Source organism: Melanostigma gelatinosum, assembly GCF_949748355.1.
Source record: "Melanostigma gelatinosum genome assembly, chromosome: 21".
Taxonomy (NCBI): Eukaryota; Metazoa; Chordata; class Actinopteri; order Perciformes; family Zoarcidae; genus Melanostigma; species Melanostigma gelatinosum.
In genome coordinates this window covers 12,093,856-12,110,798 of record NC_136654.1, presented here as the reverse complement: position 1 = coordinate 12,110,798, position 16,943 = coordinate 12,093,856, and the positions used below count along the sequence as shown (strand labels likewise).

The following is a 16,943-nucleotide window of genomic DNA, read 5'->3' as shown; positions in this document are numbered from 1 at the left end:
AGGGGACACCCTTGTTTAACACTACAAAAGTACATATTTTATATAAATGATATTTTATATCTATATATATATATATGATATATAAAATTTTTGTTGTTTTTGTGGTTTTTGTTTTTCCCACTGCTGGTCAGAAGCGGTTGATTGACTCTGTTCTCTGAATCTTTTGCACTCCATAATGCCAGCAAAAGCTTCTGATTCCACACAAGTGATTCCATCACTGCCATCCAAAGTCCTGGCCCGCCATCTTATAGAAGCGCTGGTTATGCGGCTTGTAGAAATCCCTCAGTCTCTGCATTACCTCCGGGTCGATCAAGACATGCGTCCTCCCCTTCGTCTTCCCAAGGCAGTGAGGTTTACTGCTGCCCTCCGGCTTCTTCAGGCAGGGGAAGCCTTTTGTTTTGTTGAAGTAGAAGTGCTTGTCTGTGACAATCCTCTGGAGACCCAGAAAGTCTTGGACTTTGCCCAATTCTCCGGCTGGGTCAGAGATGAGCCTCTCTCCGCTGACCAGATGGATCTGAGTCCTGGGGAACCAGGACAGCCAGCGCTCCATGTGCTGGGCGTACAGGCCGATCCACAGCGGGCTCCACAGAGAGTCGATCTGACCTAGAGACAAGAAAGAGGTATACCAAGGTTCTTTATTCAAAACCAGTATTGCTGCAATCAGCATCGCTCATCCAACTTTTACAACTAAGGTATAACCATTTGGCTACTGACCTAGTCCAGGGATTTTCTAAGTCTGACACTGAGGGCCCCTCTAGGACAAAATATGAGAACCATGTCAATGGGACATTTTAAACCTTATTACAGTTAAACATGACAAAAGTTAGAGTTCCCCTTCAGACATCTTTTAAGTATGTGAAAATACTCTGCGGTGATTCGTATTTTTTTCAACATGGTTTTCCATGGGTCTGGAGGCACATCTACTCTTTCTATCTCTTTCTCTGTATCTTGCCTCACCCCTGCTGCTGTTCATGCTACGTTGAGTAGTGTAGAGTTTTGGAACCCATCCCCGATCAGACTGATAGATCAGACCCCCAGAGGCTTATCTGAATTCAGATCGACTACAGACCATGGACGTTCTGGTGTAGTCAGCAGATATCAGGGCCAAGACTTGTGCTGCTCATTGTTTACAGTCCAATTAGCAACAAAAGATGCGAGACTGGAGTTGGAGTTGAGAGACTAAATTTACCACTGGGTTGTTTCACAAGTAACCAGTTTACAAGCTCATTTTAAACCAATCAAAAGCGGTCTACTGTTTACCTGCATTCAACCAAAGCCTGCTCAAATGTGATTAGTCAATACTACTCAAACTACAAACGGAAACCAGAAAGGCATGACACATTTCCTGAGTCTCGTTTGTGACAAAAGCTTGTTGTCTAATGATAATGATTTGTCTCATGCTACTTGCCTATAAATCTGCACTTTGTATTTACTGTGTGCGTATCCATATTATGTATTTTTTTCTGTTTGGGCCTTCACTAACTCCTGCACTGTAGAGAAAAACCAAATACTGAGAGGGAAAGAACAGAGCGCAAAATGAAAAAGCTCCAGGATCAGCCCGGTTTGTCTTTATACAGGTAGTGTGTCGTAATGAGGCCGCTATAAACACCAGGATCTGTACCTGTGGTGCGATTCTTGAAAGCCAGACTCTCAAACGGAGGGATGTCGGGGGTCTTGGAGATGATCTGTGTGTAGTCAGATATGGCTCTGGACACGGGGTCACGGACAACCACAATCAGTTTCACATCCTGTGACATGGCATGGACTCGTGCTGGTGTTTCCTGGGTAACAAAGTAGCGAGGTGTCTTCTCCATAACAATCTGACCGTCCAGGGATTTGGGCATCATACTTCTGAAAGTACAGGAAAAATCTAGTTAAGATACAAAAATATAGAGAAGTTGAAACAAAATGAAGCACAGTGTATCTAGACATTTTTATATATAAAAATATATATATATGTTTTCATGGGTGCACTACCCAAATGGAAAACAAATCTAGATCTTTATTATTGGGAAATAAAGTTCACACTTTCACATTCAATTTCTTAATGAGAATTAGATGAGAAGATTCATACCTTGATGATGATGGTTAGCTTAGCTGTTTCCTGTCTCTCATCCATATGGCAGACTGACATGTAAGTGGTATTGATTTTCTCATATTACTCTCACCAAGAAAGTGAATAAGTGTATTTCCCAAAATGTAAAACTACTGCTCCAAAACTTTACAGCTAAGTATGGGGGAATTTAGTGGGAAATAAGTTCGGGCTGCTACATTAGCATATATTTGGCTGAAAGTGAGGTTATTCAGTGTGGCTTTGTGGCACAAGGCAGTGAAACCAAAGCACACTGACTGTAATCCTGTAATCCCAAAAAACAGAGCAAAATTTCTCCATTCACTTGAATGGGGTTTCGGCGTGAAGAGAAATTGCTCCAGCTCCCACAATGTTTACTCTTGAAACACCATTTTAGCCAAAAAGCTTGGAAAGTTTGTGCTGTCGCACACAGATGTCTGTGGAATCCAACGGACTTACACATTTGGCTCAAAGAGCCTCAGAGCGACATGAACTCCAACCAACTGCTCAATTAAACTCCATGTTAAATCTGACCACTCATTTATCAAAGAAAGCAGACGGTACCAGTTTTGCATATTGAGCTTGAGCTCACATTTTTAAGACCACAAACATAAAAAACACATCAGCGCGTTTGCCAGAGTCTTATCTCTCTCACGGTATCCATATTTTATTGATTAGTCTCATGGTTTTGGTATGAAGGGCATATGTTTGACAGGTCGTTTTGTTGAAAATCACTGTTCACTCTCTTAATTAGCCTCTAACACACAGGTGCTCCAATCACCAACATGCACCCAATCACACAGGTGTTTATATGAGCTCATTAGTGATGTTGATAAACACACAGAGGCACTGAGACACATGCACACACACTCCTCTCCCTCTATCTGTCTGTCTCTCTGTGTGTGTGTGTGTGTGTGTGTGTGTGTGTGTGTGTGTGTGTGTGTGTGTGTGTGTGTGTGTGTGTCTCTCTCATACAGTCATTCAGGTCTTGGAGACTTTTAGAGGACCCCCCCCCATTTTTAAATAAAAGCCGCACACACATGATTTAGAGCAAAGGTAGCCAACTTGGCTACCAACTAAAATTGTAGTTGCTGTTCTTTTTTAATCAAAAAAACGCTTGCATGAGTGTATATTTTAAAATGACAATATTTCTTGTCATAAGAGAGTTGGGTACCCGGAGACGCACGGCGGACAGCCAGGACGAGGCTGCCGCACCGAACTAGGTTTTCAGGTTCCGAATGGCGGGCGCTTCCCGTTGGCGCCAGGTGCGCGCCGCGAGTGCAGCCCGTCCTCAGGTCCGTAAATCCTCGGAACAGGACACAACTCAGGGGTGGCGGGGGTAGAGGCGAGGCAACGCAATCCGACCGAAAAGGCCCAGACTAGAGGTTTGACCGCGGGCGCCCGAAGACGCTCGCGTGCCTCGGAGGGTTGGATCCCCCGCTCGGCTATAGACAAGACTTTTTATTAGTTTCTTCCTGGAGAAAAAGGTACCGTTGGAAAAACTGGTGTCGGTGACAACAGACGGGGCTCCCGCGATGACGGGCCGGCATGCAGGCTTCATTCAGTCCATCTAACTGTCTGTCTGTCTGTCTCTCTCTCCCACTCACTCACTCAGTCCATCTAACTGTCTGACTGTCTCTCACTCTGTCTCTCTCTCTCCTCTTTGTCTATCTTTCTGTATGTCTCTCTCTCTCCCTCTCTGTGTCTCTCTCTATCATACAGTCATTCAGGTCTTAGATATTTTTAGAAGACTTTTCCCCTCTCACCCCCCCCCCCCCTCCCCCAATTTCAAATTAAAAGCCCCACAGAATGAATTCTAACTGGAATGCTTGTGATGAAGCCTCTCATTTTAGTGTCAAGCATTATGATTCTGTCTCCTCTCCCCCTCTCTCATCCACCCAGTCCCACCCTTTCAAAATAAGAGCCCCACAAATACAAGATTCAATCCAAGAGTATGAATCTAAAATGCAGAAAAGAGAGTAGCGCTATCTCAATTGAACCTGAATGACACTACCGGTAACATTGGCGTGTGTATATATTTCGATTTCTTCGGGCAGTAGAAGCCACACTGTCAAAATTTCTTTAGGAATTTTCTAGTTCTTATTATGATACTTCTACAATATGTTGAGTGCTCAGACACACACACACACACACACACACTCCATAACAAAATCCCCCATCAGCCACTTTGACAGACTTCACACTCTTACGGACTAGGCAGAGACAGAGTGTCAATCCACAGAGATCTCCAGTGATCCAGACAAAAGGCAGGTGACAGCTGTGCTACATGAACACAGACGTCTTTCCTTGATGTGTCTCACTCGGCTCACCTCTAACTCCACACCAGAAGCCCAGCAGATGGGACTCATGTCGAGATAAATGACTCCAGAGGGCCCACAGGACCAGCTGGGGACTCTGGGACTTCTGCCAACACACCTGCCACACACCTGACAGGCTTACCACACACACACATCCTCAGCATCATTGTCACACACAGCAAGGCCCATACCAGTTTGTTTTGTCTCTGAACTGCAAACTATAGTTTTGTTGACCATTTTCAAATGATTGAATTCTAGAGTATATGTGTCATTTGGGTGCAAAAGCAGTAAAAATAAAGCAGCTAATATTGTAGCAAGTGACGGAGGGCAAGCTGTACCCAGACTGCCGCTTGGCAGTGTATATATATATATATATAGGATATTCAACCTTTGTTTCTTTATAATGCATGTATTACTTATTAACTTGTTTCTTTACAGGGCTTGTATGAAGACAATAAAGTTGTTCATGAATAGGAGATGAGTTTACAGAGTATTACAATCCCTCCTCTGCATTGTGGAGGTTGGTTTATGGTGTTTTTCCGGTTACACCTACAGTCTATAGGCATATCTATGAGTATGAGTATATCACTTGATGTCTTTTTGATTCCTTACAGTACATTTCGTTTGTACGCCGTCTGGCATTTCGGAGAATAATGCAGCGCAGAGAGTATAAACCTTTGTTCATGCTCGGAGCTACCGTCTACAGAGGCTCAACAAAGCTGAAGAGATCTTTTCCTTGCTACCACACTAGTGACTCCTACTGGTTGGCCTGGGTGCCTGCATAGTGGGGCGTGCAATGAGGAAGGTTGGGCTATAAAACTCCAAAGCATGAGAGCTCATCACTGGCAGGTGAGTAGAACTGTCTGGCAACACCATGTGTTTAAGAGGAAATTCACCTAAAAAGATGGTTCAATTAATTGGAAGTTTAAAAGCCCTGTTTTAGCATAGCATCCTCACACTGCTCATTTACTACTGATGTGAGATCAAACATCCAGTATGATGAGCAGGGATTATCCAGCAGCTTCTAATAAGCCTCTGTTTGCCTTTGAGGAAACTCTCTTTTGTCGCCCATTTCCCAATATTCCAGCAGGCCGGCCTGGTGAATAACCTCGGGCCAGCCAAGGCCACTGGCTATTGATCCTATGGGGGCTTAAGGTAACTACTCGGAGGCGGGTGTACAACGGGGAACAGTGGGAATTGTGTGTATTAGGATGAGAGCGAAATGATGGGGTGTATGAAGCGAAAAGGTGTTGGTGTAGGTGTAAGTGTAAGGGACTGAGAATGGTAATGCAGCACCGGGTCTCAGCTGGCACCAAGAGTGCCAGGTGGAGACTGGGGGGAGCTAGCACCCTCTAGAGCCCCATCAGTAGTATGCTGTGTCATGTGTGTGTGTGTTTGTGTCTGAGTGTGTGTGTTAACAAATGTGAACCAATCGGGGTATTTGAGGGTGTGCTAGATCAAAGATGTACAATCTGATCTGTTTATCTTTGATGCCTGATCTAAGAAAGAAACAATAGCCAATCATAGAGCAGAGCATGTGGAGCATGTGTTCACTCTGCACACCCGACTGTGGATTTGTGTGTCAGATATGAGAATGTAGTGTGTATTCCTGTGCATATGCATGTTACTATGTGTGATATTGTTGGACCGCTCATCCATTTCATCTGTATGGGGGACCATTAAGGGGTCGTTCTATTGTGGCTGTGCCCTGTCCACTTCCAGGAGATATCCATCATAGAGGGGCTCCAGACATCCCCACCCCTCCCCCCAAACCCCAGGGGAGGGCCTTAATGAGGGCCAGATACCCGTCTGGGCCTTATGGTGATCACGTCACAAACAGTACAGGGACAGGACAGACCACACCTGAACCCCAGTTACACACTACACAAACAAAACTCAGCCAAAACCGATCTGTTCTCATAGCTTTAATCACTTAACACTTTAGCATGATGTTTGGTAGTGCAAAAAGTTTTGATTCCCCTCCTGCAGATCAACAGATCCGAAAATCTGCCTCTCCGTGTTTGCTACTAATTCCCGCCCACTGAATCCTGCTGAACAAATTGCTCCCGTAGCTGTGCCTACGGTGTGATAGAATATGAATTGTAAGTCGCTTTGGATAAAAGCATCTGCTGAATGATTGAAATGTAATGTCATATAATTCTTCTGTGATTTGCATGGCAATTATTTCCATTGTACAAATACAAAAACACAAGTAGCACCATGTGCTGGGCCATGGCAGGACAAAGCCACCAATGTATGGGTATGAATTTAAAAACCTCCCTTAGCGAGTTCAATATGAATTGCAAATGAATCAGTACCATCAGCATAGCTGACACTGGAAAGTCATTTCGGCCCCTCCTTCTTATCATTGTAGGTGCTTAGAGGCGTGGTGTCTCCAAATTAAATTAAACTAACAACCTCCAACCTAGAACATAAAAAACTAAAAGTCACTATTTGATCACATCCAAAAACATGGGACTTCCAGCTATATTGCAGCCAGGGAAAATCCTCTCTCTGCAATCAGATCAAAAGGCCCTTAAATTCAAAAAACGGAAATTGGTCTAAACAGAAGAGACAGAGTTGGGCCATAAAGAAATTACAAATTCAACCCCCCCCCCCCCCCCCCCCCCGCGAAAAACCACAGAAAATGCCATTTGTATCCAAGTACATTTACTTAGGTGCTGTACTGAAGGGTTCCTTATGAGACATTCTGAACCACTAGATGTCGCTCTTGAGCACCAGCATCTCACCCCAAAGTTCTCAGAGTGACTGTCACAAATAGTTAAAATTTGATAAAAGCACTATTAACATGTCTAATGATTTTACAAAGATGCACAATTCCTTTTTTCAAACTTTGTTTCTTTATAATGCATTTAATACTTGACTTATTTGCTTACAACATACAATATGAGTTTACAGTTAATCAACTTTACAATGCCTTTTAAGGAGGTTGTTATAGAGCGTTTTGCTGATTACACTCATTGTTTTCTTGCATCTTTACAGCATATTTTGTTTGTATGCTGTCTGGTGTTTCTGTGCATGGTACTGTGGTGCCTCCACAGATGGTGCACGAGCTACGAACACGGACAAAGCTGTTAGTGCTGAATGCGTTGTTCGTTGCAGTATTCTCACAAACCTCAATTGTAATTAACTGTAAACCAGCGGTCACTGAGTAGTACGAAGGGCTACTTGTTTGATACAAACTTCCTGACTAACAAAGATGCACAGATAACTTTTTATTAACAATAATAATAATACATGTGAAGAGACTGTCTGATCACATGTCAATGGTAATTATTCCTCACAATAATTATTAACCTGTGTCAAACCAAATACTAGCTGCAGACGTGCTGCAACAACGGATTAATGCTTCGAATATTCAACATTTATTTCAATGAACACTCGCCAGCCAAAATCAGCAAATAAAATCAAATTGAATGTGGTTAGATTAGCTTAAATCAGTCTGCATTGATCTATAAATGAATGTTGGTGATTCTTACATTATCTGCTGTCCACAGCTGCTTTATACTGTATAAAGCGCAGAGCATAGAGAGCAGTGCCGTTACAGCTTACATCATCACGTTCACCCTATTGTTCTCTTGCAACATTGGATGTTCAGTGTTAAATAGTGATGATTGAATCTCCAAGTGCTAAAAACAAAGATGTACTAAAAAAAATGATGATGCAAACTGCAAAATATTCTATCTCCTTTCCGATATACAATTTGCTCCAGCCGGCAAAATATTTACTCAAATGCACATTTCTAAGATCTACTGCATTTAAAAAAGTAATAATGGTGAAAAATAATGAATTATTTTCTCTTTATTAATGCGGGGAGGGTCAACTGTTTCAGTCATGCAGAGCAGAAAACCTCTGATAACAACAGACACACAGAGGGAGAGTGACTTCATATATAATAAGTATATATAATCTATATTAATGTTAAAAATCTCATATGTATAACATACAATCTGAAGTACTTTCCTTTGCTTGAGTATTTACACTTCATACCTCTATTCCACTACATCATTTAAATTGTTTGCTCCACTACATTTATCCTACAGCGTTAGGTACTTTTCATCCTCTTCCTGTCCACTGAAAACCAAGTATCACCAGACATGTTGATTTGGATGTTTGTGATGAACTGAAGGATGAAGTGTTCTTTTATGTGCTGAGACAATTCTCCTGCTTCTTCAGCGAAATAAACTCTTTAAAAAGCCTCTTGGATCAGCTGGAAAATGCATAGTCACCTTCTTTTTAGATATACGTGGTTCTCACAGGACAGCAACGCTACAAACACACGTATGATCTTTGAATATGTTGCATTGCTGTCGATTCAACTACCTGACATACAAATAGCACAACCATAAACATCTACAGGTCTGTGCACAAAGTATAATTAATTTGCCATTGTTCAAGTTGTATGATGAACAATGTCAGTTCAGAGCTATTGCCTAATCTCATTGGTCTACTTGAGTTATTGTAAATGCATTCTGCTGTGCATGAGTTCGTTGTTCGACAGCCGATGCTGCCTAAACATGGTTAAGGTGTTGTCTGTGTTATTGTCGCATTGAATGCACACATGCCTTTCAATTCAGCTCACCAAAACAACAGCTTGTTCCATTACACAACTTGAAAAATTTAAATTGGGTAAAGGAAGTCGAGAGTCGGAAACAGACAGCTCGCTTTCAAAGTAAAAGTTGCGCATTTTCAAACGTGAATTTCCAGCTGAGCAATTTTAATGGATTCCTCCAAAGCGGCAGAGAGAGAAAAAGCTGTGTGTAACATGACCCCTGTGTGCCTATGCGGAGGGATTACGCCAATGTAGAATTAAGCTTCCTGCTAATTGTAACAGAAGCCGTGCTGGCCTACGCTAACCGCTCTAATGCTGGAGTCAACCCAAGCTCAGAGCGAAGAGATAGAGCTATCGATCCCAGACAACACAGTGAGGAGGAAACTTCCCGTCCATCTCATGGCTCATTGCAGCATTGTTCCAGATCCAATCTCCACTCCAAATGACATGAGTGGATCTTTGTCAGGGGCTCTGATATTTTACTCTGAGAGAGACGAGGAGTGATTCTGAGAAAGATACGCTTTATTTCATGATCGTGACAGGGTTTGAGAGATCAAAAGCATCTACACACACGTCATGTTGACCAGTCATGCTGAGTGATATCAAAGCAGTTTTGTCTTGAAGAAAACTTCTGGTTTAGCACAACCTGTGTCTTACTTTCATATTTTTGGTCATAATTCATGTCAGGTATATTGTCATTGTACTTACAAGTTAACTGCTCAAATCGTGATGAAAAAGTCCAGAGGCAAGAAATATGGGCAGTCAAGCAATCACACAGGTTTTACACAACACCTGAGGTTAGCTCAAGTAAAAACAGAGGCAAATAATCAAATAGCCAAACTGTCCACTGTCCACAGTTTCTGAGACTCTTGATGGAGCGCTACAACCTGGAGGTACTTTTCAGTTCCCTTGCTGGAAGTGCTTAACACAGCTGTGCTTGAATAATGTGTAAAAGTCTTTACAGCAAAGGGGAGAATGTGGTTCAAGTTTGTTTGCAGCGCAGTGCTCCACCATTGCAATTCAAATGGCATCAATGTATAAGTTATCTACTTTAAAAGTTCTGATAATGATAATTCCACCAACTCTGTGCAGAATGCCTGTCTGGAATATGACATAATGGAGAAGCCACAGCTCATTGCCCGTGTCGTAAAAAATAAACATCCTTTCTAATAAACTGCTACTGAAATATATCCAGTGTACATTTCTTTTTAGTCCAGCGGCATAGTAAAAAATACGAAACCAATTGTTCAAATTGTTCTAAAAGCACCAAAATTGGCACACATGTAGATTAATACATTCGGAACAATTTTGGATATGGAGGCATTCAAGATTCTCCCCGTAGCACATTTGGCGGCCATTTTTCAAAATGGCCGCTATTTACCATTAGCGTCATTGAATATGTACCATAATTTGTCTTTTTGTGGATGCTAGAGGTGATAAGTGTGCTAGAGGTGATAAGTATTGTACAATTACACATACTTGTGTGCTTACCAAATAGAATGGCTACCATTTTACAAGAAAAATGAGTTTTACTTTGCAGCGGCAGCGGTGGTGGCAGTGACGGCGGCTGCAGTAATAGTATAGTGTTGAGTGTTGATAGTCATGGTACTTGTAGTAGTAGCTTGTGTTAACATGGTGTTGTTTTGTGTCTTTGCAGGTGAGGCGTTGATACAGCAGCAGCAGCAGCACCACCTTACAGCAGCAGCAGCACCACCACCTGACATCAGAGACGCGTTGTTCCAGACTGCAGCCATGGCAAAGAAGTTCCAACTGGTCGATACTTTTGAGCGACGTACTCCCACAACACCTACTGAGACAAACTGGAAGCTGTGTCTTGTATGTCAAGAGGAGACATCAGAGTCACTTGTCTGCCCAGTACTATCTAAACGCCAAGACCCTGGGAGTGGATACACGACAATGGCTGCAAACTTGGTCAAGTTTGATGAACTAGGAAAACTGCCAAGAACTGTTCAGTTACAGAGACTAGATGAAGGACAAGGTGTTGAGGCGACAATGGTTGCCCACCAGGCCAAGTGGCATAAAACATGTATGCTCAAATACAATAACACAATGCTACGAAGAGCAGAGAAGAGACTCATCGCAAGCAGCTCAGCATTTGGTAGTACTGACAATGTCCCAGGCAAGCGCGCCAGAACACACTCTTCAGAAGCTACTACCAGCGACACCTCCTGCTTTTTCTGTGGAAAGTCTGGCACAGAGACCCTACATGAAGTAGCAACCTTCCAGGTGGACACACGCGTACGGAAGTGTGCAGCGCAAGTTGGGGACAATGAACTCATGGCCAGGCTCAGCATGGGTGATATGGTGGCTCTGGAGGCCAAGTACCATTCCAAGTGTTTGTTGGCTCTTTACTATCGTGCAAAGACCACTGTAGAAGCCGAGCAGAAAACTGACCATGAAGGTGTGATGTCAAGAATCGTACTGGCTGAACTGGTCCTGTATATCGAGGAAACCCACCTAGAAGAGGGCACCGCCCCAGTCTTCAGACTCGCAGATCTTGCAAAGCTATACACGACAAGAATGGAACAGCTCGGGGTTGCTTTGTGCAAGAAAGTTAATAGCACAAGGCTGAAAGAGCGCCTGTTAGCCCAGTTACCAGGCCTGAGATCCCAGAGCAAAGGCCGGGATGTTCTACTAGCGTTTGATGAAGACATTGCTGAAGCGCTAGGCAAAGCCTGTGAGCAAGACTGTGACACTGAGGCAGTTCACCTTGCGCGTGCTGCACAGATAGTTCGTCGATATATGTTTGAAGACACTGGCCGATTCCGTGGATCATTCCCGGGCGGTTGTCAGGAGGACTCTGTGCCAAACGTACTAGTTGCAATGGTAAATATGGTGCTGGATGGCCCCAACATCAAGAACCAAAGCCATTCCTCTTCGACACAAGCAGCTCTTTCCATTGCGCAGCTTCTCAAGTTCAACAGTGTCAAACAAAGTCGGAAGCAGGGAGCAACCAAGACACAGGAGCCTCCATCTGTCAAACACAGTTCGTCTCAAGAAACTCCCCTTCCAACCTACACACCACTCTGGACCACACTCCCTGAGGCATCCAAGACCTGCTATGAGCTGGTGTCTTGCGGATGCAAGAAAGGCTGCAGAAAACGCTGCAAGTGCAAGAACGCTTCACTGCAATGCACTGGTCTGTGTTTCTGTGAAGGCGAATGCCAGTAGATTAGGACAGAAAACTTGTTAGCCAACATTATGATCTGTAGACATTCATAATCCTGGTGACCAGATTTGAAAAGTTCAGAATCATAGTGTGGCAAAATCTACGTTATTGTATTACATGTATGTACTGCAGGATTACACAATACTGAAAGTTATTGTATTGGCAACTGTTTATTGTGTCCACTTAGATTTGTTCATTTATATTAGATCTATCCATAAATGTATAACTGTAAGTACTGTGCCTAGAGACGGCTTCTGGTCGACTATATAACTACAATTTGACCATACTGTAAACTCCCCGTACTCTGTGTATTATTTTGACTACCATTCCATTGCAATTTTGCCAGCAATTTGAAAAAAAAATTGAATTTTGAAATAAAGTATTGAAATCTTCATCAAATGTCTACTTTTTCCACAAAATGGCGGCAAGTTTGGGAGCCATTTTTGAGAAGATTCATCTAAATATCTGTTAAACACTTATTGATGTTAATTCTGATGTAAAAAAAGGAATTATGTAAAAAAAAAAAAGGTAAATGGCGGCCATTTTGAACAATGGCCGCCATATCTTCCACATGGCTAATCTTGAATGCCTCCATATCCAAAAATGTTTAGAATATATTAATCTACATGTGTGCCAATTTTGGTGCTTTTAGAACAATTTGAACAATTGGTCTGCTATGCCGCAGGACTATTTGTAAAAACTATGAAAACAACATTGTCAAACCCGTGTTACGGGGGTCTAGGGTTGGGCGTTATGGCCCAAATCCTCTATCCCAAGTATTTTCTTCTTTGGTTAAGAACTATCGTGCAGAATGAACAGAATGTTCTGAGAAATTTGACTTAGTATGTGCTTGTTAATATCAATTTAGAAGATGTAATCGTGTAAAACGATGTCTCGATATTTAAACGTGGATAACGATATCTGAATATATGATTTCATCACAATTCCATTGAAAGACTATAAATGATCCTCTTGAATTATTGCCCAGCCCTACCGGGGTTTGTTCCAGTCAGCGTGCTCTGGTAGAAACTGGACCGTTCGTTCAGTCAAAGAGCTGTTAGAATGTTCTGTTGGTTTATTCAGAGCGCCACACTCTCGGAGCAGCAAAGCGCAGGCGACTCTGGCCACTCTGTCTAAGGAGACAGAGCCAAGCACAATGAATGAGCCTCACACAAATGCACTCACCACATTCAATGTAATGAGAGGACTGACTTTCACCGCAATGCCTGATTTGGTGTGATGCAGCCTCAGTCAGTGCCCCACTTGGGTTACCCCAGTCAAAAAAGTCTGAACACGCCACTATTCAGCGAGCAGGTTGGTCAAGAGTCTCCCATCAGACTGATTTTCCGGTTGACCTTTGGCCTTTTACTCTGTAGATGTGTGCATAAAGTTGTCCTGTACAATTAGGGATCATTATCAACATTTGGGGTGTGCTCACTTTTCTCTCCCTATAAAGGGGTTTAGTAATCGGGCTAAACTGTTGTCTTTTTATCAAGCTGTCTGACTGCTTGTGTTTTTTAGTTTTTTTTGTTGTTGTTTCTGTTTGAGCAAGCAACACAAAGACACATTTCCTTTGACGGGCGGTGTACTCTGGGTGTTTGCTGTTTGTCATGAGATGGTGTGAACACATCATTAACTCGCAGCATAAAGTGACCTGGAGTCAGAGGTCAATTGACAGAGCTTGACAGTGATGTCAAGTGGCTCGACATGCAGCGAGTCCCATCTGGCCCGAGGAAAAATGTGACAATCTGGTGTCACATTCACATCACCTGGTGTCACACACACAGCAAACATGTTGCACATGCTGGCAGATAGGAGAGGCTACAGTGGATTTTCTCTGTTTACATCCCACAGCTTTGACATGGTGGTGTGTTCTATCTGTGTGCATGGTCATATCAACACAAAAAGACCATTCAACGAAAATAGAGCCAATGCCACTATTGAGCCCCTTTAACTGGTTTACAGCACACAACACAGTCCATTTTTTATTTAACAAATGTTTCATCTGGTATGGTTAGCAAGGTGTGTGTCAATAGGGTCATGCACTTACAGTACGCACAATGACAAAAAGCAAAATGAAGCTCAGATATCTGAGATATTTTACCAAATTATCCTCAAACAGTTTGAGCAACTTTAATCTGGTTCCCTTGTATCTCAATCATGAGTGTGTCACATGTGTTCTGAGTACTTCCAAGTAGAATCAGCTGAGAACAAAGCCACATGACAGTAACATCTGGCTCAGGCTCTAGAGCAGAGATGATTACTCTGTTGCTCTGTGAGAACTCATCCTGCACCCCCCCCCCCCCCCCTAACTGTACACACACACTTGCACAATCACACACAGCAAGCACACATGCACAGATTGGCATAGCCAGATGGCAGCGTCTCTTTGACTGTCACCTATCTCTGTGCATATGTTTGGGTATGCAGACAACACAAAGATATTCATTCATAAATTCACGTGCACAAACACACAGAAAGCAGGACTCAAGTGAAAGGCCATTTAAATGACAAAGAGAGACAGTGACTGAGTTTTTAAGACTTTGCCTTAAATGCAGTATATAAAGTTTGTGAAATCAAAGAAAACATGAAGAGCAATAAAATGGAGACATCTCTTTGTGATACTTAGCGAAGATGGATTTCATGCCTAATGTGTGCGTACCTGTACCAGTCCAGCCCCCGTGCGTAATGCCGGTCGAAGAAGTGCGGCTCCGACCCCAAGGCACGGATGTCCGGGTGGAGTCGCAGAAACTCCAGTAGAGCCCGGGTGCCTCCCTTTTTAACCCCTATGATCAGAGCCTGCGGTAACCTCCGAGTAGCTGTCCATTCCTTCCCTGAGCTCTTCGCCTCCAGCCCGGGATGACCGCTGAACGCGCCTTCACCAGTCGCGGTGGTAACCTCCTTGACAACGCTAGTTCCGTTTCTCTCGTACGGCCATCCTGACCCTGACACGAGAAACTCGCGTGTGGGTGCCTTGATCTCAGAGTTTTCTGTCAGCTCCGGCTCACAGCATCCGGTGAGGAGATAAACCAAGGAGAAACAGAGGATGCTCAGAGAGGACGCGATGGTGAGCCGATGAAAGAGCCGCCGCAGGTCCGCGCTCGGATGGTGGTGATGCTGGTGGTGGAAAGCTGTCATCCCTCAGAGATCCATGTGAGATAAGGTGCCATTCTACCACAAGTTCAGCTCACATCCCTAACGCTGTTAACACAACGCTAACAACTGGAGTCTCTCTCAGTGCGCTCCGCTTCTTCTTTGTGCGTGTCGTCCAACTTTATAAAGCTCTAATATCCTCGCTTTCCACTCCACGGATTACTCTGCGTCTCTCTCACGGCTCACCTCACAGGGATTGGCGTCCTGGGATGTCTCTCTCTCTCTCTCTCTCTCTCTCTCTCTCTCTCTCTCTCTCTCTCTCTCTCTCTATACAATAACAAGGACAGTGTTGCCAAAGAGTCAGGGTATGCAATAACCTTATCAATGAAGCCCGGGACCCCTGATACTTACAACCCCAGGACAATTTGTGACTGTTGAGTTTTGAATTATGTCTCATACTATTGCACTATTTTTATTTGTATGCACCATTCACTCAGCCAAATTCATTGTATGTGTAACGTACTTGGCAAAAACTGTTGTGATTCTGAACAAGGAAAAATGTATAAAATCAAGAAAATAGTAGAAAACGAATAACAAGTAATCTTTGTGTGTGTGTGTGTGTGTGTGTGTGTGAGTGTGTGTGTGTGTGTGTGTGTGTGTGTGTGTGTGTGTGTGTGTGTGTGTGTGTGTGTGTGTGTGTGTGTGTGTCAACCTGGACAGTGGAGAGTAGGTGATTGTGTATTTAGCTCTTACATAAGACCCTCCATCACAATGAGTCAGTATATCTCGTAGGTGTCATCACTCTCATCGAATATGATTGATTGATTTAGATCCTGTCACACATTGTGTTGTATCTTTTAAAGCTTTGTGCCATATCATGTACATCTAAATGCTACGATAAATAGTCATAGAGACACTTAAGTTCCCATAGAAATGCTTTGATTTGTGGATACAGGAATGGATTTGGGTCATTGGTGCCATTTAGAACTGTGTTTACAACACTCTAAGCTGACACTCTGCACTCTAAGACCAATCTCATAATTAGCTTAGCTGTCAGACAGCAGTACACAATATAGTGCAGCTGCCAATAGTCAGCTGATCCTGACCCAATGGACAATCTCTGTGAACCCACATCATGCAGAAATATCTCACAATCTGAGAATAATATCAACCCTGTAAGATACAGTGATTCCACTTGAGTCCCTTTCAGATTTCCACCAAAAAACTACTTTAAAATGATATGATTCTAAAACAACTGACATGTATTATGAAAGAAACAATCTGTTTAGTCATCAGAGTAAGCAGATTAACTGTTTTTGATCCAAGAAGAGGTTTGTACTTCATAAGTGGATGCTCACTTGAATTGGCAGAGGTGTGTGTTGTATTGCAGACTCCTGTTAGGGAGCTCTGCAATGTTGGCTTTTATTATTGCAGAGTGCCGAGCTAAGGTACAGATAATACCTCATAAGACTCATTAGTCCTCCCTTTCAACCACACGTGCATGAGCACACGCACATACTTTGCACACACACAAATAAGCACCTACCTCATGTTCCATTTGGCTTACCCCTGTCATTATCCCATAGCAGATGTGACCCGTGCCATAAAACTGACATTGTCCTGCAATAGACTAAAGAGATCTGCCATCCATTTTAACAACAAGACAGAACATTGTGTTATTTGACTGTCATACTTGTT

The 16,943-nt window shown here is 43.1% G+C and overlaps 1 protein-coding gene across 1 annotated transcript; it reads right to left on the bottom strand.

Annotated features, from left to right (window-relative positions):
• Window positions 1-214: 214 nt before the first annotated feature.
• hs3st3l (heparan sulfate (glucosamine) 3-O-sulfotransferase 3-like) lies at window positions 215-15,290 on the bottom strand (the record flags this gene model as incomplete). The annotated part of the gene is made up of 3 exons (XM_079293453.1): window positions 215-603; window positions 1,622-1,851; window positions 14,815-15,290. The coding sequence occupies 3 exons, from the start codon at window positions 15,288-15,290 to the stop codon at window positions 215-217; spliced, it is 1,095 nt and encodes a 364-aa protein (XP_079149579.1).
• Between the last annotated feature and the right edge of the window lie 1,653 nt (window positions 15,291-16,943).